This window comes from Molothrus aeneus, chromosome 6 (genome assembly GCF_037042795.1).
Source record: "Molothrus aeneus isolate 106 chromosome 6, BPBGC_Maene_1.0, whole genome shotgun sequence".
Lineage (NCBI taxonomy): Eukaryota > Metazoa > Chordata > Aves > Passeriformes > Icteridae > Molothrus > Molothrus aeneus.
Window position 1 is genome coordinate 24,553,544 of NC_089651.1, and position 17,345 is coordinate 24,570,888.

The following is a 17,345-nucleotide window of genomic DNA, read 5'->3' on the forward strand; positions in this document are numbered from 1 at the left end:
CACTGGCCCCAAGAGAAGGACTGGATAATGTGGTGGGGGTCTTTTCCATCTCTCATGTGTGTGTATACTGCTCAGTGTTTTCCTACTGTGTCTCAAAAGAGTATGATGAGTTGTTGCCCTATTTCTGCAGTGCCTATGAAAATTGCAAATTGGGCCAAGCACTTGTCATGAGGCACAGTGGACAAGAACAGCCTTCTTGAATTTTTCCTAAAATGTTATTCTCTGAATGACAGGGAGAAATTTTGAAGGGAGGATGAAGCAGAAATTTATGATAGGATTGGTGATAAGGATGAAGGGGTAGAAAGTAGGTCTAGAACCTGGGAAAAGGAAGGAAATAATGCACTAGGCAGGATTGAGCAAAACCTCTTTTTTTTTTTCCTCTCCCTTTTTTTTCTCTTTTCTAATTTGGCAATTGTCTTGCCAAATGGTTATGTGAGCCACTTATGAGGCACTTGATTATGTGTGGTTCTCCCTCATGCAGTAGTGGCACATTCACCCCGAAAATAGCAGTTGCCTTTGAAGGTCAATTACTCAGCAATAAGAACTGTGCAAAAATCTCTGTTTTAGTGATGATTCAAGTATTTGGTCACAAAATGCCTTCTTATTAGTGAACATTTATATCAAAACAGTGTTTCAATTGAGAGGAGCATTGTAGAACTTTCAGATTGCAAAGTCAAGCCCATAAAAGTTAGAATATGCCAGAATTAGTATTGCTTCTGATCATTTAATTCACTTACATCATACACTATGATCATCTTTATTTATATAATCATGAACAAATGTTGCAGAATATTTAGTTTTCCCATTTTATTCCAGTTAAATGTACATATAAGTATAGATATTACAAACTCAAGCACACAAGCTGCTTTTGTTACTGAATTATTCGGTTCAGTTGCCTAAAGCCAGGCCCCGCTGCTCTAGACACTTTATCAAAATAAATGAAACTGTTAGCTGTCCAGAAAGCTTAAATTTATTTTCCCTTGTGGGACCCTTCCCTGGTCCCTTGTGAAGAGGAAGTAGAGCAGAAAGTGACGTTAAATCACCTTTTATGGTATCTGTTCTGAAATTATTCTTCGGTCACTGCAGGCTGTAGCATGTCTGAGCAGCCTCAGTGAGCTCTGCCCTAGCCTAAGCTGGTTGGCTGTAGCCTACACAAAGCTGCTTCAGAAGCTGAGGTTAGTGGGTGCATGTCACAACACCAATACCAGCCCCCCCTTTATGCATATATTTATGAACTGTCCATAAGACCTGGGGCAATTTTTTGGAATCAAACACTGACTGCGGTTTTGGTAAGGACAGTTGTTAACTCTGAGGAATTGCCCTGAATTTTGCATTACCAAAAATAGGACTGTGATTTCTGTGCATGTGTGTTGGCTTCTCTGTGCATTCAGCTGCACTGTGCACTAGTCACCTGTATCACTACAGGTTTTTCAGCACTCAGTTGAATTTGGGACATTCTGGGTCTAAATTTCTAAATGTCTCCCCTTAAGAAGAAACTGCATATGTGTCTCTTTTGTAGGGCTCTTTCTGCAGGATATGAGACATAACAGGTTTGGTTTTCAGCACAGCAATATTTTGCACTTTGTTACCAAGAGCCATTGTGTAGTCTGTGGCAACTAATGCATCTTAAGATACGTAATTCTCTAGAAATTTTTTTCTAAAATGAGAGATTCCCCTCTTAAACTTCTCCTTATCTTGAAGAGGATTTTATTTTAGCTTATATGATATCTCTTGCCTGCTGCCTTTTCCTTGTACTCAGAGAATGCAGGATAGAGGGAAAGAAGTTCTTCCCAGCCTGGTTACAACACATCACTTCACAAGAAGCATGAAATGTCACTCATTTAGATCTTCATTTAACACTGAGGAACTCTTTGGTGTTAAAGGTGTAGTAATACCCTAACTCAGCTCTCAACTATCCCAGGGAGTTAGGGATCCAAAACATGGCACTGAAAATTCACTGAAGATTGATCCTTTACAAAACATGAAATCAGTGTTAACTTTGGGAATTTAGAAGAGCTTTCCCTTTGAAGAAGAGCCACATCAGCAATAGAACTGGGAAGTAGAAACCTGAGCAGATTGCTCATGTGTCATTCTTCTTACATGTGTATTTTGTCATCCATAGTGGAGATTACTGTAAATTTTCTTGTCTGGCACCTTAATATGTGAGTGCACGGCCAAATCTGCTATCCCTCCAAACTGATCGAAATTGTTTGCATGTGTGAAGAGATGATCTGTGCCAAAATGAAACCTTGCATAGGCTGGTATTTCATACAGGACATGTGTACCCACAGTTCTGCTCCACACACACATCTTATGATTGCAGTCTTGCAGATCTGCGTGTGTGTGAAACTTTGTTGTGAGTCAGTGACAGGGTGCACTTCAGACACCAGGTGGGGCCTTGGACATGTGGAGTTGCCAGGAGGAGCCGGTGGTCAGAGGAGAGGGTGGGGTGCCCCTTGCTTCCTCTAGGATCGCTGAGCCAGCTTTCTATCATGCCTCTTCATTCAAATATCTGAAAATCAAATCAAAACAGGAGGGGGGGAGAGAGAGAGAGAGAAGAAGAAACAAAAATCAGACTTGCCTTTTTGGGATGTTAATGGCTGTAGAAAAGAACTCTCTCTGATGGAAATGCAATAGTAACTAAACCTAGTTGTTTTAAAAGACACGGCTAGTCATTTTTTCAATTCTTTCTTTTAAAAAATGTTAGAAAATCTCTCTTGGTACTCTTTCATCCTAGCTCTCAGTCTATGTTAGTGATGAAACAATCCACTCTCTGTAGACAACGAGAAAGTTTTGAGTCACAGCTTTTTTTGGTGCAACTTGAGGAAGCCTAAGTGAAGTAAAAAGAATTGTCTCAGAACATAATTCATTCTATTCTTTTTCATTTAGAAGCACAACACCTTTTCCTTACAGTTTCATTTTTAAAGGTGACCTAAATATTTAACAGTGTTCTTTTAAGTCACTCAGTTGGGGTTTCTTACATACTATTACTGGCAAGAGACAGCCTAATCAGCATTCTGGGAGTGGAATTGGGCTTACATCCAAAAATCAGGAGGGTTAAGAAAGTGGGTAGCTCATCACTTCAGGCAAATAAAAAGATTAGGGTAAAGAGGGAATCTTAAAGAAGAAAGGCTATGGGGTAGCAGTAGTTAAGAGAAGCTATAGTAATAAGTGTTTGCTGTACCATTTTGCCTTGGGAGGACAGATGTCAGTGTTTCTGACATCTGGCATGGTTTTCCTGTTTCACAGTCTAAAAAGGGCTTGACCTTTTGGAATCACCTTAAAAATAGTTGGTGCTGTAAACCTTGAATTCAACTAAGATATAGATATCAAATGTCAAAGTTCACTTCTTGCCTTCTCTCTTGCATTCTCTCACCCAAACCCTTTCCCCTTAATTTTGTAGGGTGATATCCATGAGGATTTTTGCAGTGTTTGCAGAAAAAGCGGGCAGTTGCTGATGTGTGACACATGTTCACGTGTTTATCACCTGGATTGCCTGGACCCGCCTCTGAAAACCATTCCTAAGGGCATGTGGATCTGTCCCAAATGTCAAGACCAGGTATTGTTTGACAGATAGGGAGTTATGTGCAATGCATGTGAAGATTTTTTGGTGTTAAAGAAAATAACCAGATTGCTTGGGTTACTTAGACCAAGACAGCCTGACACTGAACAAATCTATTTTGTGTGCAATAAGGCTTGTGTGAATTTCATTGAATTACCTCTGTTGGAATGTGTGCTAATACAAAACTGTCAAGTCTTGCTTCTTAATTCATGGTCTCTATTTGTTACCCTTATCTTTTTACTCTTTTTCTGGATCAAAGTATGCGGACTTTTTGAAAGATTATCTACCACACATAGAAATTCTGCTGTTCATTTTAAGCTCATTGTTACTTCAAAAGTTATTAGTATATTCTTCTGGACAAATAAATAAAGCATTTGCACAAGCCCACCTCAATAGATAGAGCAAATATAAGCCCCTGCTTGCTTATATAAATCAAACATTAGAAGGTCTGATCACTGTCTTCAGTGATCTCTTCAATAATATCATCCAGCATCAGTATATTGAGTATAGGTGAACAGTTTCCTTCTAGATCATTCTCTGAAAATATACAGTTGAAGTGAGCAGGTTATATTTTAATATTTTGTTTATAATTGCATTGAGATTGCATACAAGATGAAGAAGTAAACTGTTGTATTCCTAGCCCTTCCTTGGAGCTCTAGGAGTTGCAAAGGGTTGTTGATAATAGGCAGTCTGGAGCTGTGTCCTGTCTAACACAGCTCATTGCTTGGTCAGCCACATGGCCTTTGGTGCACCAGTGGTAGCATGAGAAAACAGCCTGACCTATGATGTGCTGCTCAAAAGAATGAAAATGCAAAACTCAAGTGACTTGGTCAGTAGTTGCCAGAGAGGAGGGAGTATTTGACTTGGATACTCCTGCTCTTGCCTACTCCCACCTTATCCCTCCTCTTTATGTTTCTGTGATAGCTTCCACAAAATTAAGGAGGAAATCTGAGGAACTTCACTGTAAACTGACCAAGTCCTCTGTCTTCTGAGACACCACTCTGATCCTGTACTAAAAATATGTGTCTTTCCTCTTAAAGTTTGTTAGGAAGCAAAATGTAGGAGGGATCTGAAAGACATAAATGGTGCTTACCCTTATAAAGAGAGTTTGACAAGTCTATTAAGATGATTCTGATAAGAAGGAGTGATGGGACAGTTTCGTGTTTTATTAGCCAGAAGTGTGATGTTTGAATGTAGGGTGCGGAGATTCAGCTGCAGCATGAAAACTTCTTTCCCACAAAAACTAAGATCAGCAATTTGACTGAACCATGAAGTAATGTTTATGTCTCCTGGCAAGTTTTGAGTTCAGATATACTATCCTTTCATTCCTCTTTTAAGTTGTTCAGTATCATTAGCAGACTTTATTTGTGGCTACGGAAGGAATTTAGGAAAATGCTGACATTTGTAAGAAATAGGCTTGCTTTGTGGGAGCCACAATACAGTTGTGAATAATTCCTTCTGTTAAATCTCAGATCAGGTCTGTGAAGCTTCTTGTTAACAGGGCTGAGGCTAATGGTAGCCATGAAAGAAAATCCTCAATCTTTCCCTCTTTCTCTCTCTCCTTTTTACTTTCTCTGAGGTAGGTTTTTTACCAGCTAAATCTCTATGAAAATTTTCTTTCAGATGCTAAAGAAGGAGGAAGCAATCCCATGGCCAGGAACTTTAGCAATTGTTCATTCATATATTGCATATAAAGCAGGTAAGAAAATGATGAACACTTTCCTTTCCCTTTTAATAATGGAAGATGTTATTTTTGGAGTGGGATAGAATGGTACTTCCTTTACAGAAGGAAATTTTGTCATACAAAAGGAAATAACCTTAATCACTAGTGAAGTGAAAATAGCAGTCTAAATATTTCTTAAGTCTGTCATGCTCGTGTATGTAGGTAAAATTTTGGGAGTGATTCAGTGCACATGTTGTTAAGCATTGGTTTAAACACAATTCCCCTCTTTACATGAAGCAGTTTAGACCCTCTATCCACTATTGTAAGAGAAATATTTAAAATATTCTGTTTAATATTCTGTTTTGCAGCAAAAGAAGAGGAAAAACAGAAACTACTTAAATGGAGTTCAGATTTAAAACAGGAAAGAGAACAACTAGAGCAGAAGGTCAAACAGCTCAGCAATTCTATAACAGTGAGTATTGTCCTCCCAAATAACCCTTGACCTGTGTTCTGGTACCACAATGCAGGGAGAAAACTATTACAGAGCAACTCCATCTACTAGACCTGTCATCCACTGGATTTATTTAGAATTGAGTGAGTGCTTTCCTTTGCTTTTTAGGACTTTGAGGAGCAGGAATGAAATAAAGGCAACATATGCTTACATTGAGTCTCTTATACATGATCCTTGCTGAACATGTAGGTAGATGTATGGTGACATTTAACATCAGCAGGTGACAAAAATGACCCAGAGTGGTTTTGTCTGTGGGCAGTAGATGGAGTCCAGCTCTAGTGGCTCACTTTAACAAGAATGGTTTGGTCTGTGTGTGTAGTGACAGTTTCAGCCTTGGTGCTCTCTCCAGACCTTTCTGATGCAAAAGTGACCATTTCCTTGTGGCTGACTCTCAGGACCTTGCTGTGTTGCCTTGGCAGTCAGCAGCTGGACACTGCACATGCCTCTGCATGATATTAACTAGACAATGTCATACTTCAAACCAGAAATCTTGGCTTCCACCTTAGTTTATAATTGGAACATACATATTGATTTGGTCACTCTTCTCACCTTAATGTGCAGATTAGTCTCTTGAGATGCCAGTGTAAAGTTTGAGCCCCTTCTTGGTGCAGCCCTAGTCAGTATCACATAATGAAAATATAATCTCCTGTGTGGCAACATCTGTAAGGTTGGATTCATAATTACAGACTTTTTAGATACAGATGCACTTTCCAGGCTGCACTTTTCCTGTCTTTGCCTATTAGAGCAAAAGTGTCCCATTTTTACAGACCCCTCAGTGCTGTCAATACAAATAAAATGATTGTGAGGGGCTGGCTAACAGTTCTGTGGACTGTCACCTTCTGGTTAGCAGTAGCTGAGTGTAACCTGAGCAGTACTAGACAACTATCACCATTTCTGAGTGGTGTACCCAGGCAGATACAAGGCCTTAACATGAGGGATTGGCAGTGGGCAAGGAGAATGTTCATATTGGACCTGTCCAAAACAGGCATATTAGGTCTAGATGCTTTAGGGTTATTATGATGCCATGAGCTACATGTGAAAACATTAAAGCTAAAAGTATCTGGAGATCAGTGTGGATAAAAGATTTTAAAAATGTAGGAAGATTGCCATCTTCATGTAAAAACCTGAATGCAACAGACATAGCTACTGTTTCCTCATTTTTGTGAGTTTCAAATATACATATAAGCAGTTTTTCACTCTTGAAACATCATCTGTGGGCTTTTTTTAAAGTTACCTTGCCCTGGCACTTAGCTGATGAGCTAGCTATGTTACTACCACTTCTAAGAGAATGAAGTGGCCACAAAATAAGATTTTCAAGTGAAGAGGAGTTTGGTTTCCTTTTCAAGTGCCCTTTTACTTATTGAGAGAGGAAGTGATGTTCCTGCTAAAATGTATGTGAAAGCAAAGGCTGTATCCCATTAATGGTTTGCACGCACACTGTCAGCAGTCAGCTGCAGTGGGATGCCTGAGCTTGCAGATCTGAGTTAAAGACATTTCAGTAATGCAATACTAAGAGAAAGAATTGTAAGAACATACACTTGGAAGTTTTCCTTCAAAGGAAACACAAAAGGACAGAGCTGTCTGTGTTCATTTGCACAACACCTTGGAATGAAAGGGAGCCATACCAGGTGACAGCTATTTTATTTCCTCAGCCTGCAAATATGAATTCTCCTCTGAACACAGCCTAGAGACCCTTTTCTTCTAGGATGGAAAAGTGAAGTTGCAGCTGCAGTTTTTTCTGGGTACTTACATTTAGATCTGTGAACATCATATTCCTTCGCTTGCCTTCTTTCTTTCATAAGCTCGAACTTATTACTGGTTTTCTGCTTTGCTGTAGAAATGCATGGAAATGAAGAATACCATCCTTGCAAAACAGAAGGAGATGCACAGCTCCTTGGAGAAGGTAAAACAGCTGATCCGCCTCATCCAAGGCATCGACCTTTCAAAACCCATAAACTCTGAGGTCAATTCAGTAGCCATCTCCAACGGCATGGACTCCACTAACAATACTAATGCTGCCACCTCCACCTTAGCCCCCTCCCCTTCCCAGAGCTGCATGGTGAACTGTAACAAGGGCGATGAGACTAAATAACACAGCCAAGTTAAGAAGGAGCCAAGGGAGGTGGCGGCGAGGAGAAAGAGCAAAATAAAGAAACTCTAGAAAAGCAAAACTGGATTTCTTCTGGAAAGTGCAGAATTCTTTAGTTCTTTGGTTCCAGAGAGAGCGTGAAGATGCTTGTGCCAGGCGGCACTGGAGTTTGCCAATCGATCCTTCTTATTCTGTGTGTACATGCGAAGTTTGGATCATGTTACATGAATAGTGCCAGCTGGGGGTTCTTTGCCAGCACCATGCCAAGTGAAATAATATATTTACTCTCTCTATATTTTACACCAGTGTGTGCCTGCAGCAGCCTCCACAGCCACTATAGGTTTGTTTTATTTTTGTTTGGGGTGAGGAGCAGGGATAAGGGAGGAGAGCAGGTTTCAAGTTCCTATTTGCAGAACAGTTTGTTTAGCTAGGGGAAAACAAAAACAAGTCCAAAGAGCCTATGGGCTTTTCCTGTTTCTAAACTCTCAGTACTATTAAACCAAAAAACCAGAAATATAAATTATCAAATCCCAGTGCCCAGAAGGGACAAGTCTATCAAATAAGCAGTATTTACTATTGTTTAGACAGGAGATGTACAAAAGGAAAAGAGATGGACTTTTCACTGAGTAACCAGCACATAGAATCATAGGATATGCTGAGTCAGGATCACTGAGTCCAACTCCTGGCCCTACAAGACACCCCAAGAATCACGCCATGTGCCTGAGAGCCTATGGGTCCTCACACTCATCCAGAAAGTCTGTTTTGGGAATGGGAAAAGAGAGGGCCAGGGTCAGCTTGGAGCATTGGATGGAGGTGTCCCAAGAGAAAATGTGCATCAATTACTTGAAAATGAGATTCCATCCCTTTTCTGTATTTATAAACGACGCAGGTATCCTGAACAAAGTAGCACATAACCCAGATGTGTGAACTCAACAGAGAAATGTCCTTTTCTTTCACTTCCTTTCTCTTCTTTTGGTAACAAGAACTAAATAAGGAATAGAAAAGCTGTTTTTCAGGCTGACAGTCTAATTAAAGAGGTAGATGGGACCTTGCATGGTATAGATTAGAAGTAATAGTGTCAGTGAGATACAGTGAGTCTTTGTGAGTCCTTGTGTCATCGTTTTGGGCACTGTTTTTTTATGCAAGGGCAAAATCTTTGTATCTGGGGGAAAAAAACCAACTTTTTTAAATTAAAAAGGAAAATAAAAGATATTGAGGTCTTCCTAGTGTTACTTAAAATAAGATCAAGGTAAGAAACATTGTAAAAAAAATTACAAAAGTGCTATTTGTTTCCTAAACAAGTGATTTCTATTAAAAAGGTGTCAGAACTGGAGAAAATGCTGTGTACTTAGAATTTTTTAACACAGACTTTGCTTATTTATGATGACATTCTGCTGTGTTTGTGTTCTAAAATCTAATGGGACAGTTTCCATAGGTTCTACCATACATCTTCTGGCTAAAGTCTAAAGAGAATCAAATCCTACAGTGCTGGATCTCATCCCACTGGAGGATCTCCCAGGCTTGTCTCTGCTGTTACCATCTCTCTCCCATTCTTCCATGTGTTTGTAACCCAGAGAAAAGCAATTGGCAGTGTGCTCGTGTAAGGCTTTCATAGTTCTGTCACACAGACTGACTGGAGCTTGAGAATGAGAGACAGTGAGTTGCACTGAAATCACCCTCTGTTATCTCCTCTTGTTCAAGAAGTTCATCTCTAATGTATAATCTTTTCACTCTGGACAGCAGAGCTTGCCTTGTGCTTCCTGATTGTGGGGTCTGGCTCAGTTTAGGGTGATGATTCTGTGTCCCAGAGCTGTCTGGTTTCACTGCTGCATTTACATGTTTGGGCAAAGGCCATTTCCACTGGAAGTATCAGGAAAACTACCTTTACTTCCTTACTTCCCATGGGAGCAGAGTGAGCCACTGCCCACACAACCAGGTGAGGCTGTGTCCCCACTGTGGTGGCCTTGAGAGCATGTGTTGGGTGGTGAGGCAGACCTGCTCAGCTGTTCATAGTGGAAGATAGAAAAGCTTTGCATTTCAAGGATGCATTTCTGAGCAAGTGAATACTCCAGACACCACATAGCCTGAGAGAGTTTCCTTGCTGCCCCAGCCAAGTGGGCTTCTGTGGGGCTCTTGGAGCTGTTTTATTCCCTCTCCTTTAGGTTGCCCTTCCGCCCTTTAAGGTCTTCTATTCCTTCTGTAGGAGTGTGCACTATTTTCAGCTCTGGGCTCAGAATTGTTATCCTGAGTTCTCACATTTGTCTAAGTTGGGAAAGGACTCTTACACACACTTCTGAGCTGAACCAGTGATAACCCTAACTCTGTCTTTTGATGTGTGAGTTCTGTTCTGGAACTAGCAGAGCTGGGAGGATAAGTTAGCAGAAGTGGCAGGGAGACAGCTGGGCAGACACTGTCAAAATGGATCATACTAAAAATGTCCTTCCATCAATCCAGTTACCAATGGGGTCATTACCATTGGGCAGTACTAGGCCAGCAACCCACAGCATTTAAACAAAGGACTGTCTGTTTCAAGGGTTGAAGAGAAAAAACAAACTGAACATGAGCCTTCTATAAAATATGAGCCACCAGCTAACAGCCAGGTATTCAAGAGAAGCTGCCTTCTGGAACATGTTGGTCTTCAGCTGAACATTTGGGTGATTCTTAACAGCATCTTCTGAAGCATTGAGCATTCCTGCTAAGAGACCGTCTCCAGGGATAGGTGTGCTGAGTCTTTGTGGTTCTTGTGCTCTTCCTTCTGTGTATACCTGAGCTCTCTTGGAAGCAGTGCACTATTTGGAGGTAGGAGGCTGTGCCTGGAGACTCAATAGTCCTTCTGTTTTCTTTGCTGATTCAGGAGAGGATGGGAATGAAATTCACTAGTAGCCATATTTAAATTTGCACAAAGTTAATCAGCCAGGAGATGTTAAAACAGCTATTACTGCTTTCCTGAGGCATCTGCTTGTCTCCAGAACCCAAGTAGATAGGTACAGATTTTGTATCCCTTTTGTTACAGCATTTGTGTTCCAGACTGTAAAAGGATGCCTTTAGTTAATCATTACTTGGCAGAAAAATTATCTTAGACTTTTTGATGCTGCTTAGGTAGTTTTCTTTCTCTCTCACTGATCCTGTTGGGATGCTTTTCTCCTGGCTCTGCAACAGTATTAGCCAATAGGCAAGGAGCATTCCTAGGGCTGCACTGACACTGGCAATGATGCTGCTGTGTAGACACAGTGAATTTGGGTTATCTCTACCCAATTACCAACAATAGGGTGGAAGGGCAATTGGTGTTTGCTAAATACAGAGGAAAATGGTTTTTGTTCCTAGCTGCTGTAAGAGCTTCCAATCAAGGGAGAAATTTAAACTGTGACAGCTTAATGATCAAACTTTTCTTTTGGGTTCATATTGGTTTGGGGTTTTTTCTCATGTAATATTTGAGATAGAATGAGTTTGTACTGAAACTTCTGCTCTTTGGGAAGCTGTCACACTGGCTGTGGTTTTGTTTTTCCAAACGACCATCAAGATATTAACTAATTCTTATGTCATTGCTTGTCATTGGTGGGAAACAAGTGGCTTTTAAACCTCTGTTATAAGGGAAGAAATGAGACCACAAAGGAATATCATATCAAAGATGGTCCTGGCTCTCAGCCCAGTGCTAAGGGCTTTAAGAAGTCACCCTGCTCCTTTGCTCAGAAATAGAGCAAGCTTTGCAGAAGTTTCTTTTCCCCTTCTCTGGCTGTTCTTTAAACTGCAGGAAAGGTGTGTTGTGGTCAGAGTGGAAAAGTGAGCCTGTGACCTGGCTAGAAGTATTGGTATCATCAGTGGTGTTTTCATTGTCTTTGTTCAGAGCCAGCAGTGGGTTTGCTGCTGTACAAAACATGGAGGATGCAATACTTCTAGGGATGATTGGAAGGTAGGGTGAGTAGCATGGCTGATTCTTCCAAGACATCATTATCCAGGAGTTACCATGTTGGCAGGATGAACTAATGTTTTGCATGAGCAAAACAGGGCTTTGTTCTATGTTGCAAGCAGGTTTCTGTCAGTGGGGATATGAATTAAAAATGTGGAAATTAAAGAAGTGATGATTTTACGGGTGGATCTATTGGTTTTATTGTTGGCAGAAAAAGTAATGCATTTTATCTTTGCTAGACTTAAGAAAGCAAATCTGTACTCCAAATGTCTAGAAATGTGAAACCTAATTCTGACTGCCTTGGCTTCAAATCATCTTCCCTGTACTGTTGCAGAGAGAGCCCTGAAAAGCATCATGGTCAGCATTCAGGAGAACCTGGAGTGAAACCTCCCTCTTAGCCCCATCAAGCTGTGGCAGCCCACAGTACAGGAAATAAACTCTGAAATTTCTTTCTCATGTGGATACAGCAGAAAACATTTGTGAATTTGCAGTGCACGTGTTTCTCTCTTTTCTTTTCCTCAGCTGGGTTGCACCCCCACCGTCTTTGATTCTGAAGCACAGATGATGAATACATGCTTCTAATGAAATGTGGTTTTAAAATAACATATTAAGATGTTAGACCAAAATTCACTCTTTTACTGAGGGCCTCTCTCAGTGAGCTGCTCAGACAACCACCAAAATTCCAGTATTACACTTCCTTGTGGACATGCCCCTTTGGGCAGGGCTCCTTGTGTCTTTTTAGAATCGTTTTGACACTTCTTCACCTCCTGTTGTCCTCCCTTGGAATTCTAGAGATTCAATGCAAGTTAAACTTTGCTGGATTACTGCAAAGTGTTTTCTGATGAGTATGTAGGAGTCAGGAACCTGGAGAAAGAGGAAGATGTTTTGTTGTGCAGCTGATTCATTTGGCGCTTAGGCTTGCCTGGCCAACAAACTACCTCAGCAAAGTCCATTCCCAAGCACTATGGATTCTGTAGTTTCTGGCATTCAGAAGGCAAAAGGTCCAAAGAACCCTCCACCAGCCAGCTAGGTACTGGTCTCTGAGGACGTGTGAGCAAACCTTGCAGTGACATGCTGCTGGATCCTTGTTTTCAGTGGTCAGACATGGACCAGAGAATGACCCAAAAATCAGATGGGATCAGGAAAAGGGAGAGCTGCAGATGTCTTGTCTCCAGGTTATTGCTCTCTTGCTCAGAGAGCAAGTTATTGCTCTCTTCTTTAAGCCTCAGACCTGTTTGTAACTCCTACAGAATGGAATGTAATACTTGAAAAGTACTATGAGTCCCTCTATCCTTTACCCTTAGTTCCCATTCCCCTCCTGTTTCTCTCTTACCTGGGACAAGAACTTTCTGCATCACTGTGTCGTGTATAGGCTGAGCACATAGTTGATCAACTTGCCAATAAAGAAAATTATTTATACCATGCACTGGTAAGCTTGGTAATTAAAGACCCATGAAAAGACAAATGCCTCTCCCAGAGGTTAATTTAATTTTGGGCTTGTATCAGAAAACCAAGAGCTTACCTGTGTGAGAGTCTGTCTGTGTCCCTGTCAGTATTACTGAAATACCTGACTAGTGAACAGAACAGAGGCTTGCCAAGAGCATGGCTGCTGTGGAAATCACTGTGCTGTGCAAGTCCTTGGAGTGTATCTCATGTGAACAGCCAGGCCAGGGCTTCCCATCTCCCTTGGCCAGAGGTGGATGCTGCAAGGGACAGATTAAAGGTCAGAAGCCTCTTTTGAGAAGTGGTACAGGGCTGGAGATGGAAAGGAAGAGAGAAAAAGCAGGAGCAGCAAAGGAAACAAAGATCACTTGGAGTAAAGCAGAACAGAGAGAAAAAATATGGAGGTCTCTCCATATTAGGTGAGAAAGTGAGGGTAGGAAAAATCCAGGAGTGAGACAGGTCTCCCTTCTGAGTAGATAGGTATTCCTGTAGTTACAGTGTTTGAAAGTTCAGTGGAAAGAGTAGAACAAAACTCTTTTATCCTACCTCAATTTCTGACATGGGATGGTCTGTATTCCAAAAGGAGCAGGTGTGGTGAGAAAAAAGAGCTACTTAGGTGCAGATTGGAAAGGAAATAGGCACATCCCTAGCTCTGCTTCTGCTGCTGAGTGATGCCATCCTGATGAGAACCTTATTTGACTTCTAAGCGACAACATGGGGATAAAGCAGATCAAGCAGACCTTGAGGCAGCTAGAGCTTACTCTAATCTGGACTGTATTAATTAAACGTTTTCTTGGCTGTAAGCATTTCCAAAACTAGCTAAAGGTTCAGCTCTGCTGGTGTGGTTGCACCTTCCTAGTTCAAGTGTTACAATGAGCCTAGCTGAAACCAGCATCAGCTCCCAGAGGTCTTGGGTTCTGTGTGAATGAAGGAGATGATATGGAGTAGGATGTGTGATTCAGGTACTTCTCAGCCACCTCCTGGAGTAGCTGTGGAAGATCCCTGCTCTCTGGGCTGTCATATATGGCAGTTCTGTGCCAAAATCCCTCTGTGTGAGCAATGACTCCCTGTTTTCTCAGGATCTGGTTTCTTTAGGGACACACGGAAAGGGACATTTCCCCAGTGCATCTAAACAAGGGACATGTGTTAAGTTCAATGTAACCTGTGAGGAGCTGAGGGCCTGCCCCTCAGCTACACTCAGCAGCCAGACCATGGGGCACCCTCCTGGGAAAGCAGCTGTCTCAGCTCTCCTGTGTAACCAGGGGCAAGCTCTGTGCCTGTTCTCTCTCTAGTATCCTAGCAGGTGTCAAAGGCTTCAGATGGAGAAACTCAGCCCAGTCCTTAGTTCTAGAAAGGAAGAAGCACTTAAGGACTTGCTTACTATCAGGAGTGCCTGGGGAACTCAAAAGCCTTGAGACCGTGGCTCTGTCGCAGGTGGAGAGCTGGCACAGAAAGGCAGCATCAGCAGTGAGCAGTATCAATCAGCTCAGCACTAGCTTTTGCATCTTTTTTCTTTTCCCTAAATTTACACTGGCAAAAATAAACCTCAACCAATCCCTGCCCTTTTGTGACCAGCCTTCTTACATCTGTTCTGTTGGAAAACAAATGGAAATATTGTTGCCTTTGTACTTTGAGAACACTTTTCTCAGTGAGCAATCAGAACTTAGTGAGCCTTGGGGCTATAGCTCAGGTGGGGAAGGGAGGCAGTGTCACAGGGCAGCTCCTGGGGCTGTGTTCTGTGACCACCCTTGATTTTGGATCCCCAGCACTGAGGTTTGATACTGCAGCAGCACTGGGCACATGCTGTGCACGTGTAAGGGCAGGGGTTCCTCTGGCTTGTTATCCAAGCTTGTTATTGGTGTCTCAGGTGGGGCCAGAATTGCTGGGGTAGGAAAAGAGATTGCTTTGTGCCTCGTGTTCCCCTCTGTAAGGCAGGTACTGGCAGTTCTGACTCTGGAAGAGCAGATTTCCATGGCTGCAGGCACTCGGGTAGGCACTGTTGAAAGAAGCCCCGTGCTGGGTGCGGTGGGAGGCTGCACGTTTCTGCTTGTTCTGGGCTAATGTGTGATTTCTAATCATAGTCTCTTATGTTTCTTCACTTAAATTATCACTGACATCAAAACAGTGATTGACTCTAGAGCCAGGCAGTGTCTTACCTGTCCGCTCTCCCTTCCAGAAGGTGTGTTGACTCTGAGTTGCTCCTGATGTCTTATGTGACAGGCAGCCAAGACCCTCCTTAAAGAAGGTTTTTGCTTCTGCACGAGCTTCCTGGCAGCCCCTGCAGAGCCAGCAGCAGTCATATCCCACAAGCTGCTTCACTCCAATTACAGCTGCAGGGTCCCCTCAGGTGCCATCTTACACGGTCAGAGGTGTCTTGGCTTCCTCTCACAGCCCCACAGGAGCAAAGCATGTGTTCCAAACTCCATTGAGCAAAGATTAAACAAGATAACAGCACGAAGCAGGGGAGCCTGCTAGTGCCGACCTGTCCAGGCTCCTGTGGAGGAAGGAAACAACTTTGCTGTGTCAACAGCAGTGGACACAGGTGGTGGTGAGCTGCTGCCACCTGCAAGGCCTGGAGCAGCAATGGGGTGGCTGCCTATGCCCAGTTTTCCTTAGCGAGCTGACTGGCTCTGCTCTGCAAACACCCCCCATGTCTGCAGATGAGGGCAGGAGGGTTGTGAACAACCCTCTGCTTGTTCAGGAGAAAATACTCAGGCTCCAATCATGGCTTCATGTTCCTGCAATCACAGCAGCACCATATCTGTAGATTTATTGATGCCACCACCTCACCTGTGTGCCATGCTTCATCCCATTCCCCCATGCCCACCTAGTGTTTCACCAAGACTGAGCTGTAAAGTGGGAGTCCTGGCATGGGCCTGGAACAGGAGCTCACCCTGAAGGGCTCTGTGTCTGAGCCTGGTCCTTCCCCCAGTCTGTCTGATTTCTCCAGGGGATTTTGGTGACCAGCCCCCAGTTCTGGCAGTGCTGTCCCTGTAACCACGGGCCTGGTGCTGCACTGGATGATGGCAGCTTCTCTCCCAGCTGGGTTTCTAATGGCAAAGCCACGGGCTCTGTCCTCCATGAGCCAGCCAGTGGCACCTGTGCTGTACCATTCCCCACCAATCTCCCTTCCTTGCAGGCCCTGGTGTAAAATGCCCTTTCTGACTGGTACTGCTCTATTGTCACAGAATCACACCATGAGAACACCCACTTGTGAACTGGTTTGGGTTTTTTAAATATCTCTATTTTTTTTAGCCTGATGCTCATAGTGATCTGCAGTATCTGCTGCCTTCAAGTTCCTTGTGGTTTCAGTTTTGGTACAAATGTGTTTAGATTTTAGCAAATTAAAGTTGGGGGGAGGGGGTACAGAGCATCTGATCAATTTGTATTTATTTATTTTAACATTTTACTAAATAAAACACAGTAAAATATCTTGTCTCCTTAGCTGTATGTACCAGGAGGGGACAGTGGGTCCCACAGGCACAGGGGTTGTAGCAGTGCCCATAGCAAGTCCCCAGCCCCAGGAGGGGTGTCTGAGCATGGCTCTGTGCAAGGACTGTGTAACATCCTGGCTCATTTTCTTGGCAGAGAGAAGGGCACTACGTTAGGAGAAATAAATTTTAGCTCCAAAAGGGGCTGTGCTCAGTTCAGACAATCTCTCTGGCTCTGACTCTGTGGGTGCCTCCCAGCTGATGCTGCCCGGCAGAGGGCACATGGAGACCTGCTCAAGCTGGGCTTACTTCCAAGTACCTCCACCCTTGCAGGAACATTTTGGGCTAGTGACTATCTAGGATTATCTGAAGGATTATCTGAAAACGATGGTGTACAGCCCTCCTGCTGCAGGCATGCCAGTGCACCTCCCAAACAACCACAGAGCCAGCATTTCCACTGCCTCCTATCTACCGAGGAGTCGTCTGCAAGAGGCCTGCTCCAGCTCAGCCCTGCTCCACCATGGCTCTAGCAGTGTCTACATCTGATCTAACCCTCTGATCTTGCTTAGTGCAGCAGCAGCACAGTGTCTGTGTATTAAACAAAAGCTGCCTGCTAGGGACTGGTGAGGTGGAGCTGCCTTGGCTTTACAGTGATGAGCAATGTCTTCACAGCCCTTTCCCAAATAAAGCCTCAACACTTGCTCCTGGCAAACCATCCTCGTCCTCCTCCCTGCAGAAG

General features: G+C 42.9%; 1 protein-coding gene across 8 annotated transcripts in view; it reads left to right on the forward strand.

Moving 5' to 3' along the window:
• Positions 1–16,606, forward strand: part of PHF21A (PHD finger protein 21A) — a 131,925-nt gene extending 115,319 nt beyond the window's left edge. For all 8 annotated transcript variants that reach the window (XM_066553043.1, XM_066553044.1, XM_066553048.1 and 5 more), the window contains 4 exons: positions 3,404–3,559; positions 5,186–5,261; positions 5,594–5,697; positions 7,574–16,606. In XM_066553043.1, the coding sequence (XP_066409140.1) occupies positions 3,404–3,559; positions 5,186–5,261; positions 5,594–5,697; positions 7,574–7,828 (591 nt within the window). In that variant the 3' untranslated portion in view covers positions 7,829–16,606. The remainder of the gene's footprint in view (positions 1–3,403; positions 3,560–5,185; positions 5,262–5,593; positions 5,698–7,573) is intronic.
• Positions 16,607–17,345: the final 739 nt, after the last annotated feature.